Source organism: Halichoeres trimaculatus, unplaced genomic scaffold (genome assembly GCF_033239565.1).
Source record: "Halichoeres trimaculatus isolate MK-OKI-2021-1 unplaced genomic scaffold, fHalTri1.1 fHalTri1_scaffold_24, whole genome shotgun sequence".
Taxonomy (NCBI): domain Eukaryota; kingdom Metazoa; phylum Chordata; class Actinopteri; order Labriformes; family Labridae; genus Halichoeres; species Halichoeres trimaculatus.
In genome coordinates, this window is record NW_027437202.1 from 7382044 (window position 1) to 7406465 (window position 24422).

At 46.6% G+C, this 24422-nt stretch overlaps 1 protein-coding gene across 1 annotated transcript; it reads left to right on the forward strand.

Moving 5' to 3' along the window:
• The first annotated feature begins 1165 nt into the window (after positions 1-1165).
• Positions 1166-23921, forward strand: ptgfrnb (prostaglandin F2 receptor inhibitor b). Its single transcript, XM_074664343.1, has 15 exons — positions 1166-1568; positions 4200-4312; positions 4387-4645; positions 7191-7598; positions 7990-8421; positions 11921-12067; positions 12143-12303; positions 12380-12500; positions 12838-13057; positions 13154-13341; positions 14571-14678; positions 21163-21349; positions 21453-21571; positions 21654-21704; positions 21793-23921. Exons 1-15 carry the CDS (start codon positions 1526-1528, stop codon positions 21903-21905), a joined length of 2670 nt encoding a protein of 889 aa, XP_074520444.1. The 5' UTR covers positions 1166-1525; the 3' UTR covers positions 21906-23921.
• The last annotated feature ends 501 nt before the right edge of the window (positions 23922-24422 follow it).

Here is a 24422-nt window from a genome sequence, read left to right on the forward strand (position 1 = left end):
AGACTTTAATAGTGTCACTTTGACATCCAGCACAATGTGCAGTTCCTTAGGATGCCACAGGAGGGCGCCTGTAGCACAGTCACTAAAAACTTTTTAACTTTTGATCTCTGCTGTTGTGAAAGTTTTAAAACCACACTCTTTAAATTATCACCTGCTTTTTTGAGAGCACTCCTTCCTCTCTTCTCTTCCTCAGGCTGTAATGAGCACTCTTCTCCACCAGAGGGAGCTGCAGCTTTATCTACTCATAAATAAAGTCTGAATTCACAGGTCACAGACCACATTATCCTCCCGTCCACACCTCACAGTCTGAGTTCATAAAAACAGGAGACAGGTGTGTGTGTGTGTGTGTGTGTGTGTGTGTGTGTGTGTGTGTGTGTGTGTGTGTGTGTGTGTGTGTGTGTGTGTGTGTGTGTGTGTGTGTGTGTTTGTGATAGACTTTGAACAGATGTATGAGTGACAGGCACTGCTGTAGGTCACACACTCTCCTCTCTGACACACACTGTAAGTATAGCACAGTCACATGTATCACAGCAGATCACCCAAGAGGAGCTGTGACCTTTGACCCTGCAGTTCCTCCTCGGAGCTGCAGCCTTTGACCTGCCTGGTGGCTCAGTGTAAATACACAGCATGGGTCTGACTGACCTCAGATTGCCTGTAGCCTGACACACACACACACACACACACACACACACACACACACTCACACACACACAGTGTCTGTTAGTGTAACTGGGTCACATTTCAGTGTTTATATAACTCAAACTTAACTTTTCATACAGAACTTTGATTTTATTTATTATCCTCATGTTTATATTTCTGCTTGGCAAATAAACAAAAATGATGCAGTTCCCTGAGTGTCCACCAGGGTTGCTCTCCAGCAGTGAGTCAGCCCCTATAGAGCCCATGTTAAAATAAGCTGCAGTTCCTTGAGTGTCCACTGGAGTCTGCAGAAAATTTAAATCGAGTTTTGTTTTCTCATCTTTATTTTGTAACAAATGACGTCATAAATTATACATAAAAATAATAAATTTAGGACCTCACATGAGAGTGTCTCCCTCCTCACCTGGGACCTCCCTCCTCTCCCTCCTCCTCCTCTCCAACACCTAACTTCCGGCCAATTTTCCCCTCCCTCCCTCCCTCCCTCTCACTCCCTCCCTCTCCTCATTCCCACACACACACTCACACACACATGAAACCGGTTCAGTGTCAGTGACAGTGCGTGTAAACGGGGTAACACGCTCCGGTTTATTGGATTTGGACCTGCAGTGTGTGTGTGTGTGTTAGTGTGTGTTAGTGAGAGTGTCTCGGTTTGCTGCGCGGCTCCGCCCGGTGTGCGGGGTGTGTGAGAGAGTGAGTGTGTGTGTGAGTGAGTGTGTGTGTGTGGGGTGTGTGCGGGGATCAGACCTCAGAGAGTTTTCTTGGACTGACCGGCGGGAGAGCTCCGCTGTTAGCCCGCTACAGGACAAAGAAGCCCGGGGGACGTTGGAGGTTTAACCCGCAGAGAGTGCAGGAAAAGCGGACAAAGATGGACTGTCTCCCCGCTCTCCTCTTCACCGTCTTCATGCTCGGTAAGAACCGATCCTCAGATCCACTCCTGATAGATAATTAACTCAGATGCATGTCTGCGTCCTCCAGCGAGGGCAGCCCGGTCAGGAACCCCGTCTGGAAAACATCCAATTTCACCTTTACCTGCTTGTTCGCTCACTTACACACCTTTAAAAGACACCTTACACTATTTCTCATCATCTTTGACATCTTCTAGAAAATTCGGCGCATATACAACACATCTTCTATCCTTTTATTATGAAACACACCGATCCTTTCAACTGATCCCCCCTGAAGCCTAATGTGGGGTTTAATGAAGAGGAATCTGCAGGGAAGATTCAAGAAGTTGTGTTTTAAGTGAAAAAGAAGTGTGCTCTGGTTTCTTATATAATGCCGAATTGTAGGGTGAGTCAGAGAAAATGAAAGAAATAAATAAGGCACTTCCTCATAGACGTGTGCATGCAGGGACAGGCAGAAAATGTGAAAATGCTGTGTTGTTAAACGGAGTTTGGCACGGTTGTGTTGCCCTCAGGGGGAACTTCACCTCAGGCTCTGGGCAGATTTTAATCAGTGTGTTGAAACTGGAATGAGTCACTGATCTGTGAGTGTGTGAGGATGATTTTATACAGAATAGTTGTTGAGATTAATGTGATGAAGTCCCACTTCAGTGTGTGTGTGTGTGTGTGTGCACTCCTCCTCCCTGAGGCCAGCCTGAACTAACCCACTCTGACAGGGTCCCATTAGCCCCCCCACCCTCAGGTCAGCCCGGGATATTATCATGATGAGCCTGGTTCTCCGAACAACCAGTCAGTGCTTAGTCATCCTCAAACCTGGAGCCCAACACCGGCCCAGCTCAGGGCCAAACCAGGCTGCACGGGGAGGGTGCCATATGTCCAACCGTTTGTACGTGTGTGTGGGAGACAGAGAGGGGAACTTGGCTTAAATTAGTGCAGTGTAAGATGATCAAATGTCGCCAGCTCTCCTGTGGAGTGTTTCTGTAGCTCCCCCTCCCTCTGTGTGAGTGTGTGTGTGTGTGTGTACAGTACACTCCCCCCTCTCTCTGTCTGTTTATGGATCACTAGCTGAGCTCAAACAGGTAACAGATGTTTTTTTACCTGCTCAGTGACCTCAGGTGTTCCCTGCTCTGTGCAGTCTCACACACACATGCGCTTCTCTGACCACACACACTCAGCGCCCTCCCCGCGTGCTGGTATGAATCAGTCTGCAGACGCATGACGCTGCTCAGTTAATTTCCCATATTGCTCTTGTTTAAAGGTCTCTGTGGTCACTTTGTTTTTTTGCAGAGGAAGAAGATGCATCAGTCACTTCTCCTCATTGTTTCTGCAGCTCAACCTGAAAGTTTCAGGAAGTTTGCACGCACGAGTACAGCTCAGGTTTCTGATTATGCTTCCTCTGTTATTGTTTTTTTTAAATAAAGTTGTTTTTAAGAGTGTTCCCTGAAGGTCAGAAAAGTCCAGACGGTGGATGATGACTGGATAAAGTGATGAAATTTAAAGTGAGCACAACAGATGGTGATGAAATAACTGATTAAACCGTCCAGTTCTGGATCAGACCGCGATGTGTCTCCTGCAGATCCTGGTCCTGATTCTGAAAGTCTGCTTGGACAGCAGTTTCTATTCAGAGAGTGAAAACAGGCGTCAGCACTTTGTTTCTCTGTCTTATTTTAAAGATGAATCAGCTGTCACACACACACACACACACACAGACACACACACTCACACACACAGAATGTATAATATGGACGTTTTTGATGCAGCAGCAGGAACTTTCCTGGACTTCACTTTTGCAGAAAACAGTGCAGACTTCAGAGAGGAGGTTGTTGTTAAAGACGTCTGACGTGCACAAAAGGTCCTGCAGATGTGTTTCACTCCTTAAAGTTAAAGGATGCTGCAGGACTTTGTGCTGGTCTCTGTTTAGAGCTGATCCAGGATGATCTCTGTCAGGAGGAGGAGGAGGAGGACCTTCTTTTAGTTCCTCTTTGTTGCGAGGTGTTCAGCGAGCGGTCAGAGGTCTGATCAGATTTCTCGCTCCTCCTGATTTTTATTGAAGACTTAAAAAAAGATCTGCTGTCTTTTTTATTGTTGCTAGGAAACAAACAGATCCTCAGGTCCTAAATTAAGTCTCCAAAAATCTGAGTCCAGCTCTGATTCTCCTTCAGGCTGCTGAGTAAAACAGGAACCTGTTGGTGTGTCGTGTCCTGGTAAACACCTGCTTAGAAGCCCCGCCCACTGCTGCATCCTATTGGACGATGAGAAGTAAACGTGAGATGTGTTTGTGGACCCAGAGGAGCAGCTTGTGGTCAGGATGAGGACAGAGGTTTGGTTTCTCTCTGAACGCTCGCTGAGATCAGCTGCTGTTTATTATTCTCCTCCCTCTGTCAGCTGATCTCAGGTCAGAGGTCAGCGCAGGAATGTCAACAGGAAGTACAGAGCGAGGGGCGAACACCTGGTCTGACCTGAACTGGGCCTGAAACCTCACACACACACACACACACGCTCACACACTCACAGAGCAGGTCTGAACACCATCATCATGGGCTCACTGTGCACGAGTTGAGGCAGGCCTGGAATCTGTGTGACGTTCGCTGTCAGTGTCAGAGTGGGAAAACTCAGCTGGTGTGTGTGTCCCTGCAGGTGGGGGCTGGGCCCGGGTGGTGAAGGTGTCTCCTGGTCCGTTGATCCGGGTGGAGGGTCAGCCTGTCTCCATCAGGTGTGACGTCAGAGAGTATGGAGGACCCAGAGAGCAGGTGAGTCCTCCTCAGACCCTCCAGACCCTTTGGTCTCAGCAGTTTGTGATCCCGCCTCTGTTTCTCTCCTGCAGGACTTTGAGTGGATGATTTTCCAGGAGGGAAGCAGCAAGAAGACAAAGATCATCTCCACGTTTGATGCTGCGTACTCTGACCCATCCCTGAGCAAGCGCGTGGCGTCTGGAGACATCTCTGTGGTGCGTCTGCAGGACAACGAGGTGGAGCTAAAGGTCGCGGAGGTCAAGGCGTCGGATGCTGGCTTCTACCTCTGCATGACGCCGAGCACGGACTCTGTGATCAGCGGGAACTACGAGGAGCACGTCCAGCTCATCGGTAAGAGTTCTTTAAGAGTTTAAGATTTGTTTCATCACTTTTTTTATTTCTTTTAATACTTTAAAGAGAAAAACAAGGAGTGGGCGTCTGCAGATTATTCTTCCATGATGCTGTTTTTAGAGGATGTAAAAAACAAACTCTCATTGTTAGAGAGCTCAGAGTGTTTACAGAACACAGCTCCTCGTCTGTGATTTCTGACTTTGTGCTGTCAGCGCTCAGGCTGCAGCACGTTTAAGTCGAGGTAAAGTGACGCCGGCGATGTGACGCTACGACGCTGGGATGCTTGGGGCAGATGTGAGGTGGGAGTTGTTGGCTGCTGTCAGATGAATGGTCTCCAGGATCAAACGCTCCATAATGAGTCACCAGCATGTCGGTAATAATCGGTGTAAGTCTTCATTAATCTGTGGGAGGACTCTGTGTTTCTGTATTTAGCTTTGTTCTGCGGAGCTGCAGATCTCTGAACACCTGACTTTACGTCCTCTCCGTCAGAAAATCAGCCTCAAATTAGAGATTAAACCTTCAAAACATAGATTTTATTCTGGGTGTGTTTGCAATCTGTCAGGTTGTGTGTGTGTGTGCATGCAGTCCTCCCTTGCTGCTCTGTTTTTATCCCTGTGAACATTTCTGGATCATTTTCTGACACAGAAACTAAACGACACCATCAGCATTTTTATTTCAGTTTAATGAGCCTAATGCTGCCCTCACACACACACACACATCCACACACACATGCCCTGCTTTACTGCTGTTAGTTTGACTGCTAATGTAACTCACACACAGGGTTAAAGGTGTCACACAGAGGTACAGGTGAGTGTGAGTGTGTGTGTGTGTGAACGCAGAGCTCCTCGTCCCCAGACGACTCGTTAAATTTAGAGCTGCGTTCACCAGCAGCACTGTTTGTCTGCAGCATATGTAGCAGTGTTTGTTCTGTTTGAAGGCTGTTTGTGTCAGAGATGAGGAGATTACACACACTTACATCCCAACACACACACACACACACACACTGTGGTTATGTAAGCAGCTGTGAAGTTCAGGTCGCTGAGGGTTTGAAACTCTTTCAGGCTGATTTTAATTGATGGAGCAAAACACAGATTATTGGTGCTGCCTTCATTATCACACACACACACATTCATACACACACACACACACTCTTCATGCTTTGCAGTGAGTCCAGTAAGATGAATTTAACCCTTAAACTTTCCTGTCACCTGTCCTGTTCTTATCCGATCCAAATATGGTCATTTCCTGCTCAGCTATTAGCATCTCACCTCTTTAGCTCCGCCCTCTCCACCATAAATGGTCACTTCCTGCCTCAGAAAACCATCACATCCTCCTCTAAGAGGCTGCGTTGTGAACTTCACAGCCCGTCTGAGTGATGTGTCGCTGTCAGAGGATCTTGGAGGGGCTGCTCTGAATATTTCACAGCCCGTTGTGTTTCTCTTTGTTGAAGCAGAGCTGCCGCTTTGTGTTGGATAAATACATGTGGAGAAATCTGAACCAAGATTTTTTATTATTCACATCTTTCCCAACACATAAAACCTGCCATCTTTTATCTCCATTATAAAGTTTTATCCCCCGTCTCCCATCGAGGTAACACTTTCTCCCTCTGAACGTTTAGAAACTCGTTTCTCCCACTGGACCTGAACGCGTCCAACCATCTGCTGCCTCCTGGACTCGCTTTAAACACGACGAGAGCAGAGAAAGTCCTTTCATGTGAGGTATTCTGGGAGAAACTGGAGCCCGTTCAGAGCCGAGGTGTTTCCAAAGAGATCAGTGATTGAATAACAGACCTCACTTTATTTTGACACTCTTAACGATCACTTCCTGTTTCTGCAGCCATTTTAAAAACAGCAGCAGCAGCAGCAGAGATCATTAACCCCCCGTGTGTGTGCTGCACAAACACATCAGTCACAGCTTTCCTCCTTCTTCTTCTTCTCCTCCTTTTTCTGTAGCGCAGAACCTTCGCAGCAGGAAATCCATTTTTAATTTCCTCTCTCAGTGACTCAGCATATTTTAGTCACGAGTCATGACGAGAGGAAACAGACAGGTTGGGTAAAAACCTGCTCAGAGTTTCCTGATCAGATCAGAACAGAAAGAGAGAGTCACCTGGGCACGTCACACACCTGTACCAACAAAACCCAGGGTGTGTCCCTCCCACACACACACACACACACACACACACACACACACACACACACAGACTCTCAGATTAATCGTTAACTGTTTTACGTGGAGCGGTGTGTTTGTGCAACGGTTTACCTGCAGGTTGACCTACATCATGTGTCACACACACACACACACATTTGGAGGAGTTTAAAGGTTCAATCTGAATATTTAATCCCTCAGATTTTGGCTCGGCTCTTCTTTCTTTGTTCTTCTGCATGATTTCTTTTTTTTTTGTGGTTTTCTTGCGAGCAGCTCGTCTCTGATGATCTATAATTTAGGATGAAGCTGAAACGAGGAAGCAGGCGGAGAATGTTCCCTGACATGAAGTTCTGATAAATCACGTTTAATAATGTCTTTCTGTCTCTGTCTCCACCTACAGTCATCCCAAACACCTTGAAAGTCTCCCCTCAGGCTCCGCCCCCTGTCGTCCCAGAAGGCAGTGACATCACGCTGACCTGTAACGTGACCCGGGAGATGACCCAGCCCACTTACCTGTCCGTCACCTGGTCGGTGAAGAAGGGGACGTCCTCTGAGGACATCCTGGTGTTTGGACCTCAGGGGGAAGTGGCAGTGGGGTCAAAGTTCGCCCGGAGGTACGCTGACGGAGGGATCCGATTGGTTCCAGGGAGGAATGGTGTGTTTGAGCTGGTGGTTACCAGGGTAACGACGTCAGATGATGGGATTTATGAGTGCAACGGGACGGAGTGGACGCACGAGGAGGGAGGACGCTGGGTGAAGATCGTGGAGAGTAAGAAGGAGATGGGGACGGTGTCCGTGACTCCGACAGGTGAGCGTGTGTAAGCGTGTGTTAGCGTGTAGCTGCTGGGTTTGATGTTTCTGAGCAGAGACGAAAAAAGCAGAGAAGAAGAAGAGGAGAGGAGGGGAGGACGTGGGAGAGGTCTCCGTCTCTCTGTTCTCTGTCTGTCTTTCCCTCGACCTGTGACCCTGTCTTCCTCCTCCTCCTCCTCTCTGTCTCTTTGTGTCTCTTCATATTGACTCGCCGCTCTGGGTAAAGAGGATGGTTGAAGTCAAACAGAGCAGCTTTGTGTCTTTTGTCCCACACCAGACTCCGTCCACAGAGTGGTTGTTCCTGGAGACGGACTGAAATCTGAGCTGTGTTTGAGACAAACACAGAAAGAGGGACGGTTTTTCTCACCTGACGCTCTCTGTCTCCTCAGGTCAGTCCCTCAGCGTGAAGCTCTCCCCCTCCTCCCCTCTGCTCCTCATCCCCGGAAACGCCCTCACCCTCCTCTGCTCCGTCTCCGCCGACAACCTTCCCGCCCTGGCTCTGGAGGTCACCTGGCTCCTAGACGGACGTGACATCATCACCATGGAGCGCAGCGGCGTGGTCGTCTCCAACTCGTCTTCCCCGTCGTCCTCCTCCTCAGGAGGGGCTCAGGGGAGGAGGGGGAAGGTGAGCCTGGAGCGGACCGGAGCTGGGGAGTACAGGCTGGAGGTGAGGGCGGTGAGCGGGGAGGACGGGGGAGCGTACACCTGCAGGGTCAGGGCCTTCGTGGAGAAAGGAGGGAGGAGCTCCGGAGGGGGCGGGAGGTGGCATATGGCGGCGGAGAAGACATCGAGCACGGTGGCGGTGAAGGTGGCGACCATCAGTGAGTCTGACTTGAATCTTTAATCTCATGTTTATTATTTTAACGTCTGTTTAACCACATGATGTCATCTTCCTGCTTCCTTGAGCTTCTTCTCCCGCTGCTGCATCCTTGTATGTTCCTAATCCCTGGTGCTGATAAAACGCTCTCTGAGGACGGAGCTGGAGTCGTGTAAAGTTGAGAAACGCTTTAGAAAGTGTAGAAGCAGACGTGTCGCCCTTCTTCTTCTGTGGTTTTCCTGAAGTGTTGATGTGTAACAGAGCGGCGGTGTCACGGCAGAATCTGAATCTCAAAGAGAAACTCCGTAATCCCCTGCTCGGTCTGTCGACGCGTGCTGCGAGGACGATTGATTAGTAATGCCTGTCCTAACTCTGGCTCTGCTCTGTGTGTGTGTGTGTGTGTGTGTGTGTGTGTGTGTGTGTGTGTGTGTGTGTGTGTGTGTGTGTGTGTGTGTGTATGTCTGGTGAAGCCTCCAAAGAGCAGAGCTGTCAAACACAGTCGACTCAGCGATCAGTGTGACGTGGTGGGAGGTCTCTGCGTCCGTCTGTCGGTCCCTCCCTTGGCTCTTTGAACCTGAGATCACGTCTCTGTGCTGCAGGGTCTTTGATAATCTGATAATCTGTTTGTGTCTGATTAGCAGTCTGACCTGCTCTCACTTTAAGTGTTTAAACTCTGCTGATCCAATAATCCAGATGGAGTCTGGCTGTAGTTTTAAATGTGCTGTGTTGTGGATTTTTTGCTGTGTTGATGATCTGTGTCGGTGTCTGTGTGAGTGAATGATCTGGACTTTGATGAATTAATAAACCCCTTGTTATATAACGGCTCTCACTCACAAACGGGACTCTTATTGCTGCGGGGACTCGCAGGAAGTGCCAGCTCTTGTATTGGCTCAGAGTTCAGTGAGAGCTGGCTGTAATCCAGGGAGGGGAGATTATCTGACCGCGTTTTGATCCCTGGGTGTAGTTTTTATTTTTTTATGTTAACTTTTATTCCCTCCTTTTTTTTATTCTTAAAGTATTTTAATTTGAAAGAAGAGAAACAGGAAATACTTCTCAACTCTGAGACCTGTTTCTTTCTTCTGTTTGATTTGGATTCATTTTTAAAGTCGAGGAATCACAGTTTTTCCTTCACTATTACTGTCCACAATTTGGATCTCAGAAGCCCCGCCCCTTCTTGTTTTTGATTGGCTGTGAAACAGGAAGAATCTTAAATCAAGTGTAACAGGGTCAAAGGTCGCAGCTGTTTGACTGACAGACTTTTTTACCACCTTTCTGCATCTCTGAGCTTTATGTTGGTGACTTTCCGTCACTTCCTGTCCTTGTGTTCGCAGTCACTTCCTGTCCAACGGTTTCCTCCGCTCTGTTTTCACACACACTGAGACAAAATGTTCCTGGAACCAAAAACAACAACAGGACTACAAAAAATGTTCTTGATTAATCAACCCCTGATAATGGCCCCAATCACAGGCTGATTAATCGATCCCAGAGATCAGGACACAGAGACATGATGCTCAGAGACTGGTAGCATGAGTGCTGCCCAGTGTGTGTGTGTGTGTTTCTAAGTGTGTGTGTGAGTGAAAGTAGGTTTGTCGAAGTCTTTCACCAGAGACTAAAAGCTTCAAATACTGTCTTTGTGTGTGTGAGTGTGTGTGTGAAGGAATGTGTATCCCCAGGCGAAACTGTAGGAGTTCCACAGTGAGAACGGCCTCATCCTCTCAGTATGTGGGACACACACTCACACACACACACACACACACACACACACACACATACACTCCTCAAATTGACTATAGCTCACATATTTCATCCTCCTTCGACGCCAGTATGAGCTTCATGAGCTGTGTGTGTGTGTGTGTGTATGTGTGTGTGTCAGCTTCTATTGTATTGATGTGCGGCCTTGAGGCTGCCCGCTCTTCCCACGATGCTTTGCTACCAGCAGAGCCCAGCAGGAAGCACAAACAGTCGAGAAAAAAGTTGTTGTGGAGTTCTTCAAGGCAGGAACAGAGACACACACACACACAAACACACACAGTTTTAAAGAGGTTCACCCTCGGCCACTCTTAACCCATGTGTGTGAGTGTGTGTGTGTGTTTTGGTGCCAGCTGGACTTGTTTCAGTGTCACTCAGAGACTGGTCTGGACTCAGGAGAAGCTAACAGGCTAAAGCGCTCATGTCCTCTGGTTTTATGAGGCTGAGTCAGTTAGCGGGGTAGACGTGGTGTGTGTGTGTGTGCTTATGTGTGTGTGTGTAGCTCTGCTCTTCTCTGCTCCTAGCATGTTGCTGCGTCTTCGTCTTGTTGGACAGATTTGTCCCTCAGTCTCCATGTTGGCTTGTTTTCACTCTGACTCACACAAACGGGGCTATTTATAATTCAGCCTTCATATATCACACACACACACACTCACACACATACTCTCACACATACACAGAAGGAGCTGCAGGGCTCTTATTTACCTTACATCTGCAGAGCTTTTAGCATTTAGCACGTAGCATCATGTGTTTACAGTTGAAGCCCAAGAAGATCCAAGTGTGTGTGTGTGTGTGTGTGTGTGTGTGTGTATGTGTTAAGACACAGATGGCTGTAATCTCACTGCACACAAAGCTTTCAGATTACATGTTGTTTCAGCTCTAACCTCTGACCCACAGTGTGTTCAGAGTGTGTGTGAGTGTGTGTGTCAGAGCAGTCACAGTCAGATCCGTCGCACGCTGCGTGTGTGTGATCACGTTCTCTGCCGAGAAAACTTAAAGTTTGAGATGTTTGAAGCAGAGTTTGTCAAGTTTGATCCCCCTCACAACCACTTTTGAGTGTGTGTATGTGTGTGTGTGTGTTCATACACTCATACACACACTCTTTCTGTCAGTGTGTGTATGAACACATGGAGGCTGCAGATAAAAAGCTTCTTGTTGTGTTTTTTGACATTGACCTATTTTCTGCTCCTCTTTCTCCTGGAGCCACACACACTTAAACACACTCACACACACACTCTTGCTTTAGTTTCTCCTCACACTTTCCTATTGTCATGTAACTTGTGTGTGTGTGTGTGTGTTTTGATCATCATTACAGAATTCTGCATGTCAGAAACATTCAGAGGGAGATAGCAGCGAGTAATTAGAGGAGTGATTTCACACACATCCATCAAATTGTGTGTGTGTATGTGTGTGTGTGTGTGCGTTAAACAGCAGATGGTGACAGCGCGTGAGTCAGTGTGTGCGTGACGTCCAAATGACATCACATCCCTGCCAAACACACAGAAAACACTGATATGTATTTATAGTTTGTGCCTGTGCGCGTGTGTGAGTGTGTGTGTGTGACATGTCACAGGTAAACAGGTGTGGGTTTTTGTGTGTGTTTCTGCTCAGTGAGGCGTAAAGGTGCAATCTGGAGTTCCGACTGAGAGAGCACCACACACACACTCTCCCACACACACACACAGGTTTATTTTTGAGTTCTTGTTTTGTTTTTTTTTACCTGAGATTAAATTTTTTCTCCTCCGTTTTCGCAGAACCCAGCTTCAGTTTGACCCTTGACCCTGTCCTGACCCCCCAGATGACAGCAGACCCCACAGAGATGGCGTGTCATGTGACCAACATTACCCATCTCCCCCCTGGAGGCCGGTTGGCGGTCACATGGGAGCACACGCCGCTGCCAGGTGTGTTGAAAATCTTTATTTGAAGAACGTAAACAAACACCCAGACACTGTTCTTATAACGTCGTCCTCCTGCAGGTGAGGCTGATGACCCGCCCACCTCTGTTCCCATTGGCTCCCTGGATGCTAAAGGGAACCTGATACCTGGGCAGCTGTACACAGACAGGATGAAGAGTGGAGCGCTGAGTCTGAGCCGGATCCAGCCCAACACCTTCACCCTGAGAGTCCTCCAGACGCAGGTGTGTAACTTCAGACGTTTTCTCACCCTTCGGTTGTTGATCATATTCGTCACCCTGTGTGTGTTTGTGTGTGCAGGAGAAGGACATGGGTCAGTACGTGTGCTCCGTGTCAGCATGGACTCTGGAGGGCCAGGGAGACCTGATCCAGAGCTCTGAGTTCAGGAGCTCAGCGCTGACCGTACGCTGGGACGCCAAACGTAAGAAAACACACTTGCAGTAACGATGCTGCTGAGCTCTGACTCCAACGATCATCATCAGACTTCACAGAAAACTCCTCCAAAATAACAACAGATCCACAGTCTGACTCTACACACACACACTCACACACACACACACACACACACTCATCCTCTTTATCTCTGTCTGACACGCTGAAGTTTTTGCCCTCAATTTAGCTAATTGAGGGATGATGTAACCACATTACTCCCGGGTTGTGTGAGTGTGTGTGTGAGTGTGTGTGTGTGTGTGTGTGAGACCTCTTTCTTTCGGGGGTTTCCTGCCTCCCGCCCTGACACTGATTGATGCTCCTTGCAGGGCCGACTCTGAACGCAGTGGCGAAGCAGGTCCGTGAGGCGTCAGTGGGCGGAGCTACCTTCGAGATGAGCTGCACGGTGGCCACTGAGAACCTCGGGGAGGCGGGCTACTCTGTGCTCATCCAATCACAGGACAGCCTGCAAGGCAACGTGAGGACCATCATGACCCTGAGTCCGGACAGCGTGATGCAGCACGGGGGAGCGACTGACCCTAACAGGAGGTCACATGACCACTTGTGACATCATTATTGATTTTGAATCAAAGGAAGTTGAATGTACTCACCCCTCCTTCTTCCTTCCTCCTTCCATCCACACAGGGACAGCCTGGTTCTGACCAAGTCTGGTCCAGGAGAGTTCAGGTTCCGGCTGGCGGGGGTCCAGCTGTCTGACCGAGGCTACTACTGGTGTGACATCACAGCGTGGACCAAACAACAGCCGGGTCAGACTTGGACCAAAGCCACTAGCGCAGAGTCCAACAAGATCAGGATCGACTTCCAGGAGAACGGTGGGCGACGTTAAAATTCTTCTTCTGTATTTTTTAGTTAGAGCTTAATAAAGGGACCTGCAGTGGCTGATGGGTAATGTAGTTCAGGAAGCTTTTCTTTCTTCTGTTTGAATGTGAGCGATGCTGGAGTAACGGCTATTAATAGAAATATGTAAGCAGCTTTGTTCTCTACATGTCCACACACACACACACACACTCCTTCACACAGTGATAATGATAACCAGCTCAGTCACTAATAATGTGTAAATATAAAAACACACACTCTCACACCTTAAGCCCTCTGCCGCCCACACTAACACACACACTAACACACACTGGCCTACTTTACTGTCTTTGATCTGAGAGGGGGGGAGGAAGAGGAGAGGAAGGAGGGAGGCGACAGGGAGTGGAGGAGGTGAAGTGGACTGAGGAGAGGGAGAAGGGAAGGAGGCGAGGAAAGATTTAGGGAAGAAGGGAGGAGACAGAAAAAAGGTCAGAAAACTGCAGCTGAGCAGGATGTGAAGTTGGTGAAAACACACTGCCACACACACACACACACACACACAGACAATGACACACACTGCTCATTCCTATAAATATATATGTGGAGAGAGAGAGGACAAATGAAACAATCATTAGTGCTCCCCATCTCTAAAGTAAAGCCCTTCAGCCAATCACTGATGTGCACCGCTGCCTCTGAGTGTGTGTGATTGCTCGAGTGTTCAAGCGTGTGTATCCGAGCCCAACATTCAGAGATGACCCCACACAGTGCACTCACACACACACACACACATAGCTTCTAGCTGAGCAGTTTGCCTGCATGCTCGCCTCTGGAGACGGAAGTCCTGTGAACTGTGTGTGTGTGTGAATGTGTGTGTTTAGTGTTTGAGGCGTGTCGTGGTGTCTCAGAGATCTTCTATAACGACAGCAGCTTGTTGCCTGATGAATAATTCAGAGCTGATTTCTTTCCGAGGTGTGAAACCTGTCGTCTGTTGGCTGCAGAAAGACGGAGTTAGAGGACGGTTTGAGAGATCAGATTAAGATCTGAGCAGATTATAACTCAGCCTGTCTGATTTAGGTTATGAGAAATCATCCTGAACGTGTTGTTTTTAAAGATTCCTTCAGTTTTCTGCTGATCAGACTCAAACAGAATAAAAACATCGAATCAAAGATGAGCTTTGTTTAAAACACACACACATAAACTCTTAAACACGTCTTAAACACTCATCCTCTCACCTATCATGTTCCAGGCCCCTCCTTCTCCATCGCCATCCAATCAGACGCCAGCACCGTGTATCCCTGGGAGACGGCCAAGATGGAGTGTTCACTGAGCGTGTCTGGATCATCACCCAAGACTGGTACACACACACACACACACACACACAAAAACTCAGTTTTAAGATGCACTGAGGGACCTGTTGTAATTTCTGCTCTTTGGGGGCTGACTCACATCTTCAGACACACCCTAGTGGACGCTCAGGGAACTGCAGCTTAATTCAACATGATGCTCTTTGGAGACTGGAGACTTAATAATTCAGTTATTTACGTAACAGCCTCCTTTTTTCTTGCACATACGTTAAGTTTTCAGTAGATACGAGCAGATTTTATCTCCCCCCACGTCTCTGTTATCTGATTTCCAGATTCCTCTTCTTCTCCAAGCGAAACATCCATCCTCCTCTCTCTCTGTCTTCATCACATGGCTCCATCACCTCCTCCCTCTCTCCATCTGTCAGCACCCTCCCCCTCTCCTCCCCTCTGTCTCCCTCTCTTTCTCCTCCTCCTCCTCCTCTCCCTGTGCTGTTTAACATGTGTTTCCTATAAGATAAAACACACTCCAGCAGAGCTCCTGCGGGTATGTGTGAGTGTGTGAATGTATGATTTATACATGTTCCCTGGCAGCAGTTTGAGGCAGCAGGATGGAGTTTGGTGTGTTTGCGCTCTCAGACGGCTGATAAATATATAATTATTGAATAAATCCTGCCAGAGATGCTTTATTCACACCACAGAGAGTCATCACTCTGATTTTTTTTTACCAGACTTTATGTGCAGAGAGTGTGTGTGTATGGACTTGCAGCAAACTGAACACTGAGACTGTTTCTATCCACTGCAACCTCTTCATTAGAGTCTTCTTCTCCCTCTGACTCATCTGCCTTCACACTGTGTGTGTGTCTGTGTGTGTGTGTGTGTGTGTGTGTGTGTGAGTGTCGTTAGGTAAACAGTGACTAATGTACAGTCTGAGTTGTGTCCACTTTGTCACCCTGACTAATGATTTCTCACTTTAAGACACACACACTTTACAGCTGGAGGGTTATGTGATTAAATTACACATAGCGCCCCCTGTCTGTGAGTCAGGTGATAACAGTGAGAGCTGACGAAGAAGCTGAGTGTGTCTTTAACAATGAAAGGAGGTTAGAGCGTGCCCACTGGGACTCTAAATATTCCCTTTATCATTTTTAGAGGTTAGACTGCCCCTAGTGGGGGTTTGGAGAACTGCAGGAAAGCTTCAAAGTGTGTTTGAATTAATGCTTAAATGATAAACACAGTGTGTGAGGGCAGAGTGCACTTTAACACACCACACAGGTGAGTTATGGACGATTAGCAAACAGGTTTCTATGAAGGTGTGTAAACAAAGGTGTGTGTGCAGTACATACAAATGACTGTGCATGTGTGTCAGTGTGTGTCAGTGTGTGTGCATTCCTCACCTGTCTCAGCCTGTCCCAACACTCTGAACTCTTCCTCCCTCTCCTCAATCACACCTTCATCACCGATCATTGATGTGTGTGTGTGTAGCTCTGACCCTGTGTGTGTCAGCGTGCCACAGCGTGCACATAGACACCCTCTCCATCCCAGGAATGTTTGGTATGTTTTTGCTGAGTGTGTGTTTGAGTTTGTGTGGTGTGTGTGTGTGTGTTTTAAGCAGTGTAGATGTGGGGAACATCAGTGTCTGTGTTTGAAGCTCTGAATCTGTCACAGCTCGCTCTCGAACTCCGCTTCCTTTGTCGGAGTCGCTGCGAAATGTTCTGTCTCTGCTGAGAGTACAGTGACACACACACACACACACACACACACACACACACTCTGATTCAATGTCTGTTCATGAGTGTTTCCTCCAGGTGAGGTCAGGTGACCGTGTTTTCAGGGAAACCTCAGTCTGCTCTCAGACAGGTAAAACACCTGTCCTCTAAAATAACTGTCTGAGAAACACAACCACCCTCCCCCCACCTCCTCCTCCTCCTCCCCCCTCCTCCCTCACCAAATTACCCAGCTGTCTTTGCAGCGCCGACAGGCAGCCGTTAATTAGCCAATCTCACGCTCCGTTAGTCGGCCGCAGAGACAGAACGAGGCGGAGGAAGAGTGTATGGAGAGATGGAGGGAGAAGAGGAAGAGGAGGAGGAGGAGTAGATGGAGGGAGAAGAACAGATTGTTAAAGAGAGAGGAAGAGGATGAGGAAGAAAAGGGGAGGAATAGCAGCTCAGGAACAACCTGCTAAGTTTTCTAAAAGGAGAGAGGAAGGGAGGTAGAAAGAGGAGTCGTGAGATGTTGAGGAGTCGTAGAGTGAAAGAGGAGTCGAAGACTGTTAGGGAGGAGTTTGGGAAAGGAGAAGATTTGTAATAGACTAATGGAAAAGTCATAGACTGATGAAGAGGAGTTGTAGAAGACAAAGAGTCGACACATACTAAAAAGGAGTCATAGCAGGGTGAGGAGGAGTTGTACAGAGGTAAAGAGGAGTCGTAGACTGTTGAGCAGGGGTTGTAAAGTGATGAAGAGGAGTAGTTGAGTAAAAGAGGGGTCTTATATGGAGAGGTTTTAAAGTGAAAAAGGGGAGTTGTAGCACAAAAAGGAGTTGTACAGTGATGAGGTGGAGTCGTAAAGTGGTGAAGGAGAGTCGTACAGTTGTATGTAGGGTCGAAAAGTAATGTGGATGAGTGGTAGAGTAAAAAAGAGTTGTAGAGTCGATGCACAACAAATAGGAGTCGTATAAGGATGAGGAGGAGTCGAAAAGTGATGACAAGGAGTCGCAAAACACTAAAAAATTCATAGACTGTTGAGGAGGGGGTGTAGAGTTATGAAGAGGAGTTGTAGAGCCAAACAAGAGTTTAAGACTGATAAAAAGGAGTTGTTGTATGTTATGTAGAGGAGTTGTAGCACAACTAAGAGTCGAAAAGTGTTGAAGAGGAGTCGTAGAAGGATGAGGAGGAGTTGCACACCAGTGGAGACGAGTTGCAGAGCCATGGAGGAGTTGTAGACTGATGGAGAGTCGTTGAGCAAAAAGGGGAGTTGCATATGGTTGAGTGGGAGCCGTGGTGTTGTAAGGAGGAGTCGATGACTGTTGAGACACAATTGTGGAGTGATGTAGAAGAGTTGTAGAGTAATGTTGAGGAGCTGTCGCGATAGAAAGAAACAAAGAGTGTTGAAGATGAGTTGTACAGTGATGAAGAGGAGTTGTAGAGTAGTGGAGAGCCGTAAAGGAATGAGGAAGAGTCGTCAAGCTCTCTTGTTTTTAAACACCTGAGTGATCAGTCCTCACGTTTCCGTCTGTCTCTGGTAAATCTTCTGCTTTGATTCAGATACTTTGAGGATTAATCTTCACTGTGACAGCACACTGACTCCACACACACACACTGTCACACACACACACTGTGTTTCTAATGTTTATACTAGAGCGCCCACACACTCGTATACACACACACTCAGACACAGAGGAGAATAAAGAGGAGACAGTTAGAGTAAATTGAAAACAGCAGAGCGCTGCCATCATCATCATCATCTTCACTCCATTAACTCCTCACACACTCACACACACACACACACACACACACTCACTCTCACACACACACAGGGTAAGAACAGAAGCAGAAACAGATTTAAAGTAAACTCTCGGGTTAGTTTGTCCGGTTTAACACTTTTAAACTTCATTTCTTCGATAATCACAAAGATCTTCTCTGAGGAAGACGATGCTCTTGTTGTTTACTGTTTACTGTTGATGGCGTTTGTTTTGTTTCGCTTTGACAATATTTTTGAGAGAAACAAAGAGAGAGCTGCTTTATGAAGCTCACAGTTTCATTAAAAACACACCACACACACGGGCACACACACTTTGATTAGCAACTGTGTGTGTGTGTGTGTGTGTGTGTGTGTGTGTGTGTGTGTGTCTCCTCAGGGATTAATCCACTGAAATCCAATCAGACCGCTTCATTTCCACTGACGGCCATTTTGGTTTTATGAGCTCAGACAGGAGCCGGTTTCTATTAAAGATCTTCATCCTCACCATCATCATCCTCACTATCTTCCTCCTCTCCCTCACAGATCGGTCGTTCTGCTTCTTTTCCCGACTTTAAAAATGTAAACTGTTTACTGTGTCAAACCAGACCACTGCCTCAGTGTGTGTGTGTGTGTGTGTGTGCAAGTGTGTGTGAGTGTGTGTCATCTGAGCCTGCAGTTTATCTCTGAGTGGTGAGGGGAGTGTGTGAGTTCATGAGTTCATGTGTGGGTCTGTCTCCCCTCACTTTCCTCATGAAAGATGACGTCCAGATTACAAAACCAGAGCTCACTCTCAGCTGTCTTTACGTGTGTGTGTGTGTGTGTGTGTGTGTGTGTGTGTGTCTTTACTTATATTTCCTCACACACACACACCCTGGCTTTGTCAGGAACAAAGAAAACAAAGATGGCGTCTCACAGTGAGTCTGCTTCCTCTGCTCAGACGAGGAGTTGGGTTTAGATTAACACACACTGTGCCTTTGATCATTCGCAGAGGTGTCACACACACAAACACACACACTTACACACACATACACACACAGCAGCTCGAACTGATGTGAGAAAATGAGGGAGATAAAGGGATTAAAGCACAAGCAGGTAAACATGTTCAGCTCTTTGAGGCAGTGTTTGAAGGAACTCGACTCTATGTCTTTACTTTATATCAGGCTTTGCTGTTACACGTGTGTAAGTGGAAAGGCAGTGGTATGGAGCCAGATAAGTGTCAAAATTCACAAATGCAAAATTTGTGCATGTGTAAATTCATCCACAAATGTGTAAACAGATTTGCAAATGTGTAAAATATTTTTATATCAGGAAAGTCTGTAGCCAATCAGATGTCTCCCTCCTTTTCAGCCAATCACAGTTGCGTAAATTTGTAAAATGGCACAAACAGTACAGTGAGGGATTTTTTTCTGTCTCTGCTGTTTAGAAGTTATCAGGTTTCGATTTTTGATTTTATTAATTTCTTTTTTCATTTTAATGTTTATATATATATAAAATTTAATTTTATTTATATTTATTTTTATTTTATTTATAAATAATTTTTTTTTTCATCTTAATGTTTACATATATATTTAATTTAATTTTATTTATATTTTGATTTTATTTATTAATATTTTTTCATTTTAATGTTTAGATATATATTCATTCTTATTTTGTTTAGATTTTATTTTTATTTTGTTTTATTTGTTTATTTATTTTCATTTTAATGTTTATATATTTAGACAGTTTTCATCTGTTACCTTTATTATTGTGATATTCTCTGTTTTAACGATACATAAATAATGGAAATACACGTTTTTTAATGTAAACCCAATTTAAGGATGGATATTTAAAGTTGCTGCCAAGTATTTACAATGAATTTGGAATTCCATTATTTATCCATTAATGTGACATTATGATCCTATGAGTATCTGTTGTTTATGTGTGTATTATATTCTGTCTGGGTGGTGGGCACAAAAAAAATGGAAGGGAAAAATGTGTCAATATGACACCATAAAGTATAAAAAAAACATTAAAACATTCACTCGAGCTTATGCCACTGTGATTGGCTGAAAAAGGAGGGAGACATCTGATTGGCTACAGACTTTCCCTGATGAAAAAAAAATGCATTTGTGGATCTAAGGATGTAAGAGGAGTTTCAAAAATCCACACACAAAAGCAGCAAGGTTTGAAAAATGACAAACTATTTTTTTTTGATTTGTGAATCCTTCCATGTGCATTTGTGAATTTTGACCCTGGTCTGTCTCCATACAGGGAGCCCAGAACAGTCGTACCAAACAAACTAACTCTGTGCAAACGTCTCTCTGCTCTGACAAAATATCTGAGCAAAGATCATGAGAGAGAGAAAGAGAAGTGATTCATCTTTCTCCTCTTCATGAGACTCCCTCATTCCTCTCTCCATCATCATCATCATCATCATCATCATCATCATGGCTCTGCATCTTCGTCTGTCTGTTTGTTGTTGTTCTCCTGCGTGTGTGTCTGCGTGTGTTAACGACACGCTGTGACTCACACTCCTCGTTGTGCTGTGTGGAGGAGGCGCAGCGCTAATAGTCGCTCTCTCGCTGACACACTAATGACTAGTTCCTCTCTCTCTCTCTCTCTCTCTCCTTTCTCTGGGAAGTAATAATCTCGCTCGCCCGCCTCGCCCGCTGCACAGATTACATTTCCCTGTTTCTCTTTCTCTGCTCGTCATCTTCCTCTTTTCCTCATCACATGTCCAGATCTGGCTTTTTATCTTCCTACTACAATAGAAAACTCTGAGCGTGTGTGTGTGTGTGTGTGTGTGTGTGTGTGTGTGTGTGTGTGTGTGTGTGTGTGTTTTCTTCAGTGAAGTCTCTGCGTCTATAAATATCTCTGCTGTAGCTTCACTTTTAATGACGACACTAACTCCGCTCTGTTAAAATCAGCACACAGGTTTGAGACATGATGTCACACATACATGATGCTGCACACGTATGACATCATGCATGCTGTTATACGCTCTGTATCTGTTTTAGTGAAGGATTGTGGGTAAAAAAAACAGGTATAGTACTGTAAATGAAGAAAAAGTGTGTTTAAAGTGTGTTTTCTGTCTCCTAGATGACTTGGCGTACGAGGTGCGTTGGTTTTTCACTCGCCTGCGTGGCGGTCAGATAACCTCTCAGGTGGCGAGCGTGGACCGTTTCGGCGTGGTGAGGAAAGACGCGAGAAATTCATCCAGCGACGTTTCAATCGAGCGTAAAGACACACACACTTACCTGCTCAACATCCACGGCACGCAGGACAGGTGAGAGTGTGACGTGTGTGTGACACCGCCATGCCTCAGTTGAACGTTCTAATCTTGGTGTGTGTGTGTGTGTGTGTGTGTGTGTGTGTGTGTGTGTGTGTAGTGACAGTGGGGAGTATCACTGCGTGGCCACGCCCTGGTACCTGTCGCCCTCCACGGGGGCGTGGACTCAGGCTGCAGAGCTGACCTCATCCAGAGTCTTCCTCACCGTAAAGTTTGCAGGTGATGATCCCTTCAAAAACACACACCTGTGTTTCTACCTGTCGGACACACTCACCTGTCTCACCTCTCTGTCTGTTTACAGTGTGGGACTCTCTGAAGTTGCCTCTGCTGTACGGCGTCGTGGCGTCAGTCGGTAACGTACCCTCCTGCTCTGCATCCAGGTCCAGGATCTGGGTCCAGGTTCCTGACTCTGACTCTCTGACTCTCTCCTCTCTCCGCAGGTGTCGGGCTCTTCTCCCTCGTCCTGGGGCTGGTGTGCGCTCACTGCTGCTGCAGAAACACCACACACACTCCGCGCTCACGGAACAAACTCATGGACCTGGAGATGGACTGACACACACTCTCCCCTGCGAACACACACAGGAAGCACCACGCACACCACAGACACACACACGCGGACGATTACTGGGACACACAGCTGTTTGCGGGCGACGGACGCTGGGACTAATCCAGCCGCCGCTCTCTGATCGATGTGTGTGTGTGTGTGTGTGAGGTGTTACGGTGTCTGCAGTGTGGCAGCAGGGGGCGCTGCGGTCGACCAATAGGAATAAGCCTTTGTGACTTCACTTCCTGTGTAGATCCTGAGAAATCTGTGGCTTCCAGATGTTTTTACAGAAATCTAAAGACTTAGAGCTCAGAGTTTATCCGTGCTGCCACGGGTTACAGGACCACTGGACAGGTGAACCAGGTGTGCTCAGGCCACCTGCTCCTTTTTAACTTCTGATGCCAAGAACCCCGAACATCAGCCCTCCCCGATCATCTCGCCGTGTCTCTGTCAGAGGAGCAGCTCGCAGCGCAGGAGGAGAAAGAGGAGCGCTCCTAACGTGGTGCTTCATGGACGTGTCTTTACTCAGACGTCTTCATCTGTTAGCTTCCTGTTCTGAAGCTTTACCGCGGATATGCAGTCGGTGTGTGTGCGCGTGTGTGTGTGTGTGCTGCTCGGCTCCTCTGTCAGGTTTTATAGATATATATACACTCCTGTGTAACGTGTGTGTGTGTGTCAGTGTGTGTTTGTGGGAGAGATGCATGCTCTGTTTTTATAAACTGATGTCAGTCAGAGCAGCAAACCTGATCCAGGTCGCACGAGTCTCACACGTTACATGTGGAATATTTTTAATCCCAGGTTAATCTGCGCTTTTTAAAGGGACAGCCCGTAAAACACCTGAAACTAAAGGTGCCAAATGACACAACAACACACATACACACTCGCAGAGAAACTACAGGTGTCTGTGCCAAATGCTCTAACAGTAAACACACACTCTAACTCTTCCTGGTGTGTTTTGATTTTCTGCTCTGACGGTGTTTTTTAATAAATAGATTTGTAAACTCTTTCTTTTTTTAAAATGATTTTATATTTTCTGTTTTTATTCATCGTTCTCGAGTTTTTATACGACGACGATGTCAAATCCATCCCTGACAGACTCCGAACTTCAAAAACTTTACAAGGAGAGTTTTACTGAGCCGTAAAGTTACGTTAGAGAATTAAAAACTTTAGATGAGCAATAAAAACAGAGACGCGTGGAGCAGAAAGAGCTGATGTGTAGTATTTGGTGGTGTTTTTTTGCGTTTGTGTTCAAAGATTTAAGATGTGACTCTTGAGAAGTGATGTGATGTTTCTACAGGACAGACTCCGCCCCCTGACGGTCTCGTAGATGCATCTCAGGTCGAAACAGTCAGAGAAACCAGTCGAACTTTCAGATTAAAATCCCCTTCCTGTTGCACCTTGAGTTATACAGGCTTTTATTGTGAAGGAGCCTCTTTGATATCCTGTACATGTATGAAATCTTCTTTAACCCCACACGACACACACAGCACACCTTGACCTTTGACCTCCCTGTTTACACACTGATCTCTCTCCGCAGATCGTCCGTCTGTGTGCTCGTCGCGTCCAACAGGTGTGTTTCACAGCAAAGGATTATGGGTCACTGGGTGTGTGGCTGCACTGCATGATGGATTTTCTGTGGCTCACAAACAGCACTTACGTTTCAGCTGCTGCCCCCCTGTGGTGACGGTGTGTCACTGCAGATTACAGTGTTTTCTATATTTAAAGACTGGATTCAGAGATTAACCCTTCAGATTATTAATCCAGAACAAAGTGTTTCAGATGATTTATTACTGTAATGTTTTTTATTCAAAGTGATGTAAATGTGAATTTTTCTGGATGGTGTGAACATTTTATCGACGACTCCGTGTTGCTCCTCCTCAGCCTGGATTTTTTGGACCAGTTTTTACGTCTGTGTGTGACTGAGAAGAGTTTTTAATTTCCGGGACAGATGTGATCGATGTGCCTCTAAAGGGTTAAAGAAATCTGTTTAATCATGATTAAAGACTAACATCCAGTAAACAGATATTGAAACCGTCTGTTCTCCTTATTGATCAGCAGATCCTGTGACAGTCGCCGCTCCTCTTCCCTCGCTGTCTGTTTTTCTGCCTCCCTCCCTCTTTATTTTGATCTCCATCTGAATTGAAATGAAACTCTCTCATGGGGTTCTGGTTTTGCACCTCCTAAATGCCTCCCTCCTTTCTCCCCCTCCATCTTCATATGAGAGGAAGTGGAGATGGGTGTTGATTGGCTCTCTGCTTCTCTCTCAGGGTCCGTTTGACCCACTTTCCTCCCTCTGAGTGTTTCAGCCTCTCATGGTCCTGTCACACTCCAACCATTGTTCTTTAACTGTGTGTGTGTTTCTGTGTGTGTTTCTGTGTGTGTGTCTGCAGCACATGGCGAGCAGCAGCCTGTTCTCCCTGGAGTCGACTGCAGGCGACAGGTTTTCTGGTGTTCATGGTGATCCACGCTGATGTTTACAGCCTCAGTGCAGCGCTGCAGTGTGTGAGAGCTCCTGTGTGTGTGTGT

Coding starts and splice junctions, on each gene's coding strand:
- ptgfrnb (XM_074664343.1), top strand. CDS start 1,526: ATGGACTGTCTCCCCGCTCTCCTCTTCACCGTCTTCATGCTCG. Junction 7,599..7,989: donor GGTGTCCGTGACTCCGACAG/GTGAGCGTGTGT, acceptor CTGTCTCCTCAG/GTCAGTCCCTCAGCGTGAAG. Junction 14,679..21,162: donor TGGATCATCACCCAAGACTG/GTACACACACAC, acceptor TCTGTCTCCTAG/ATGACTTGGCGTACGAGGTG.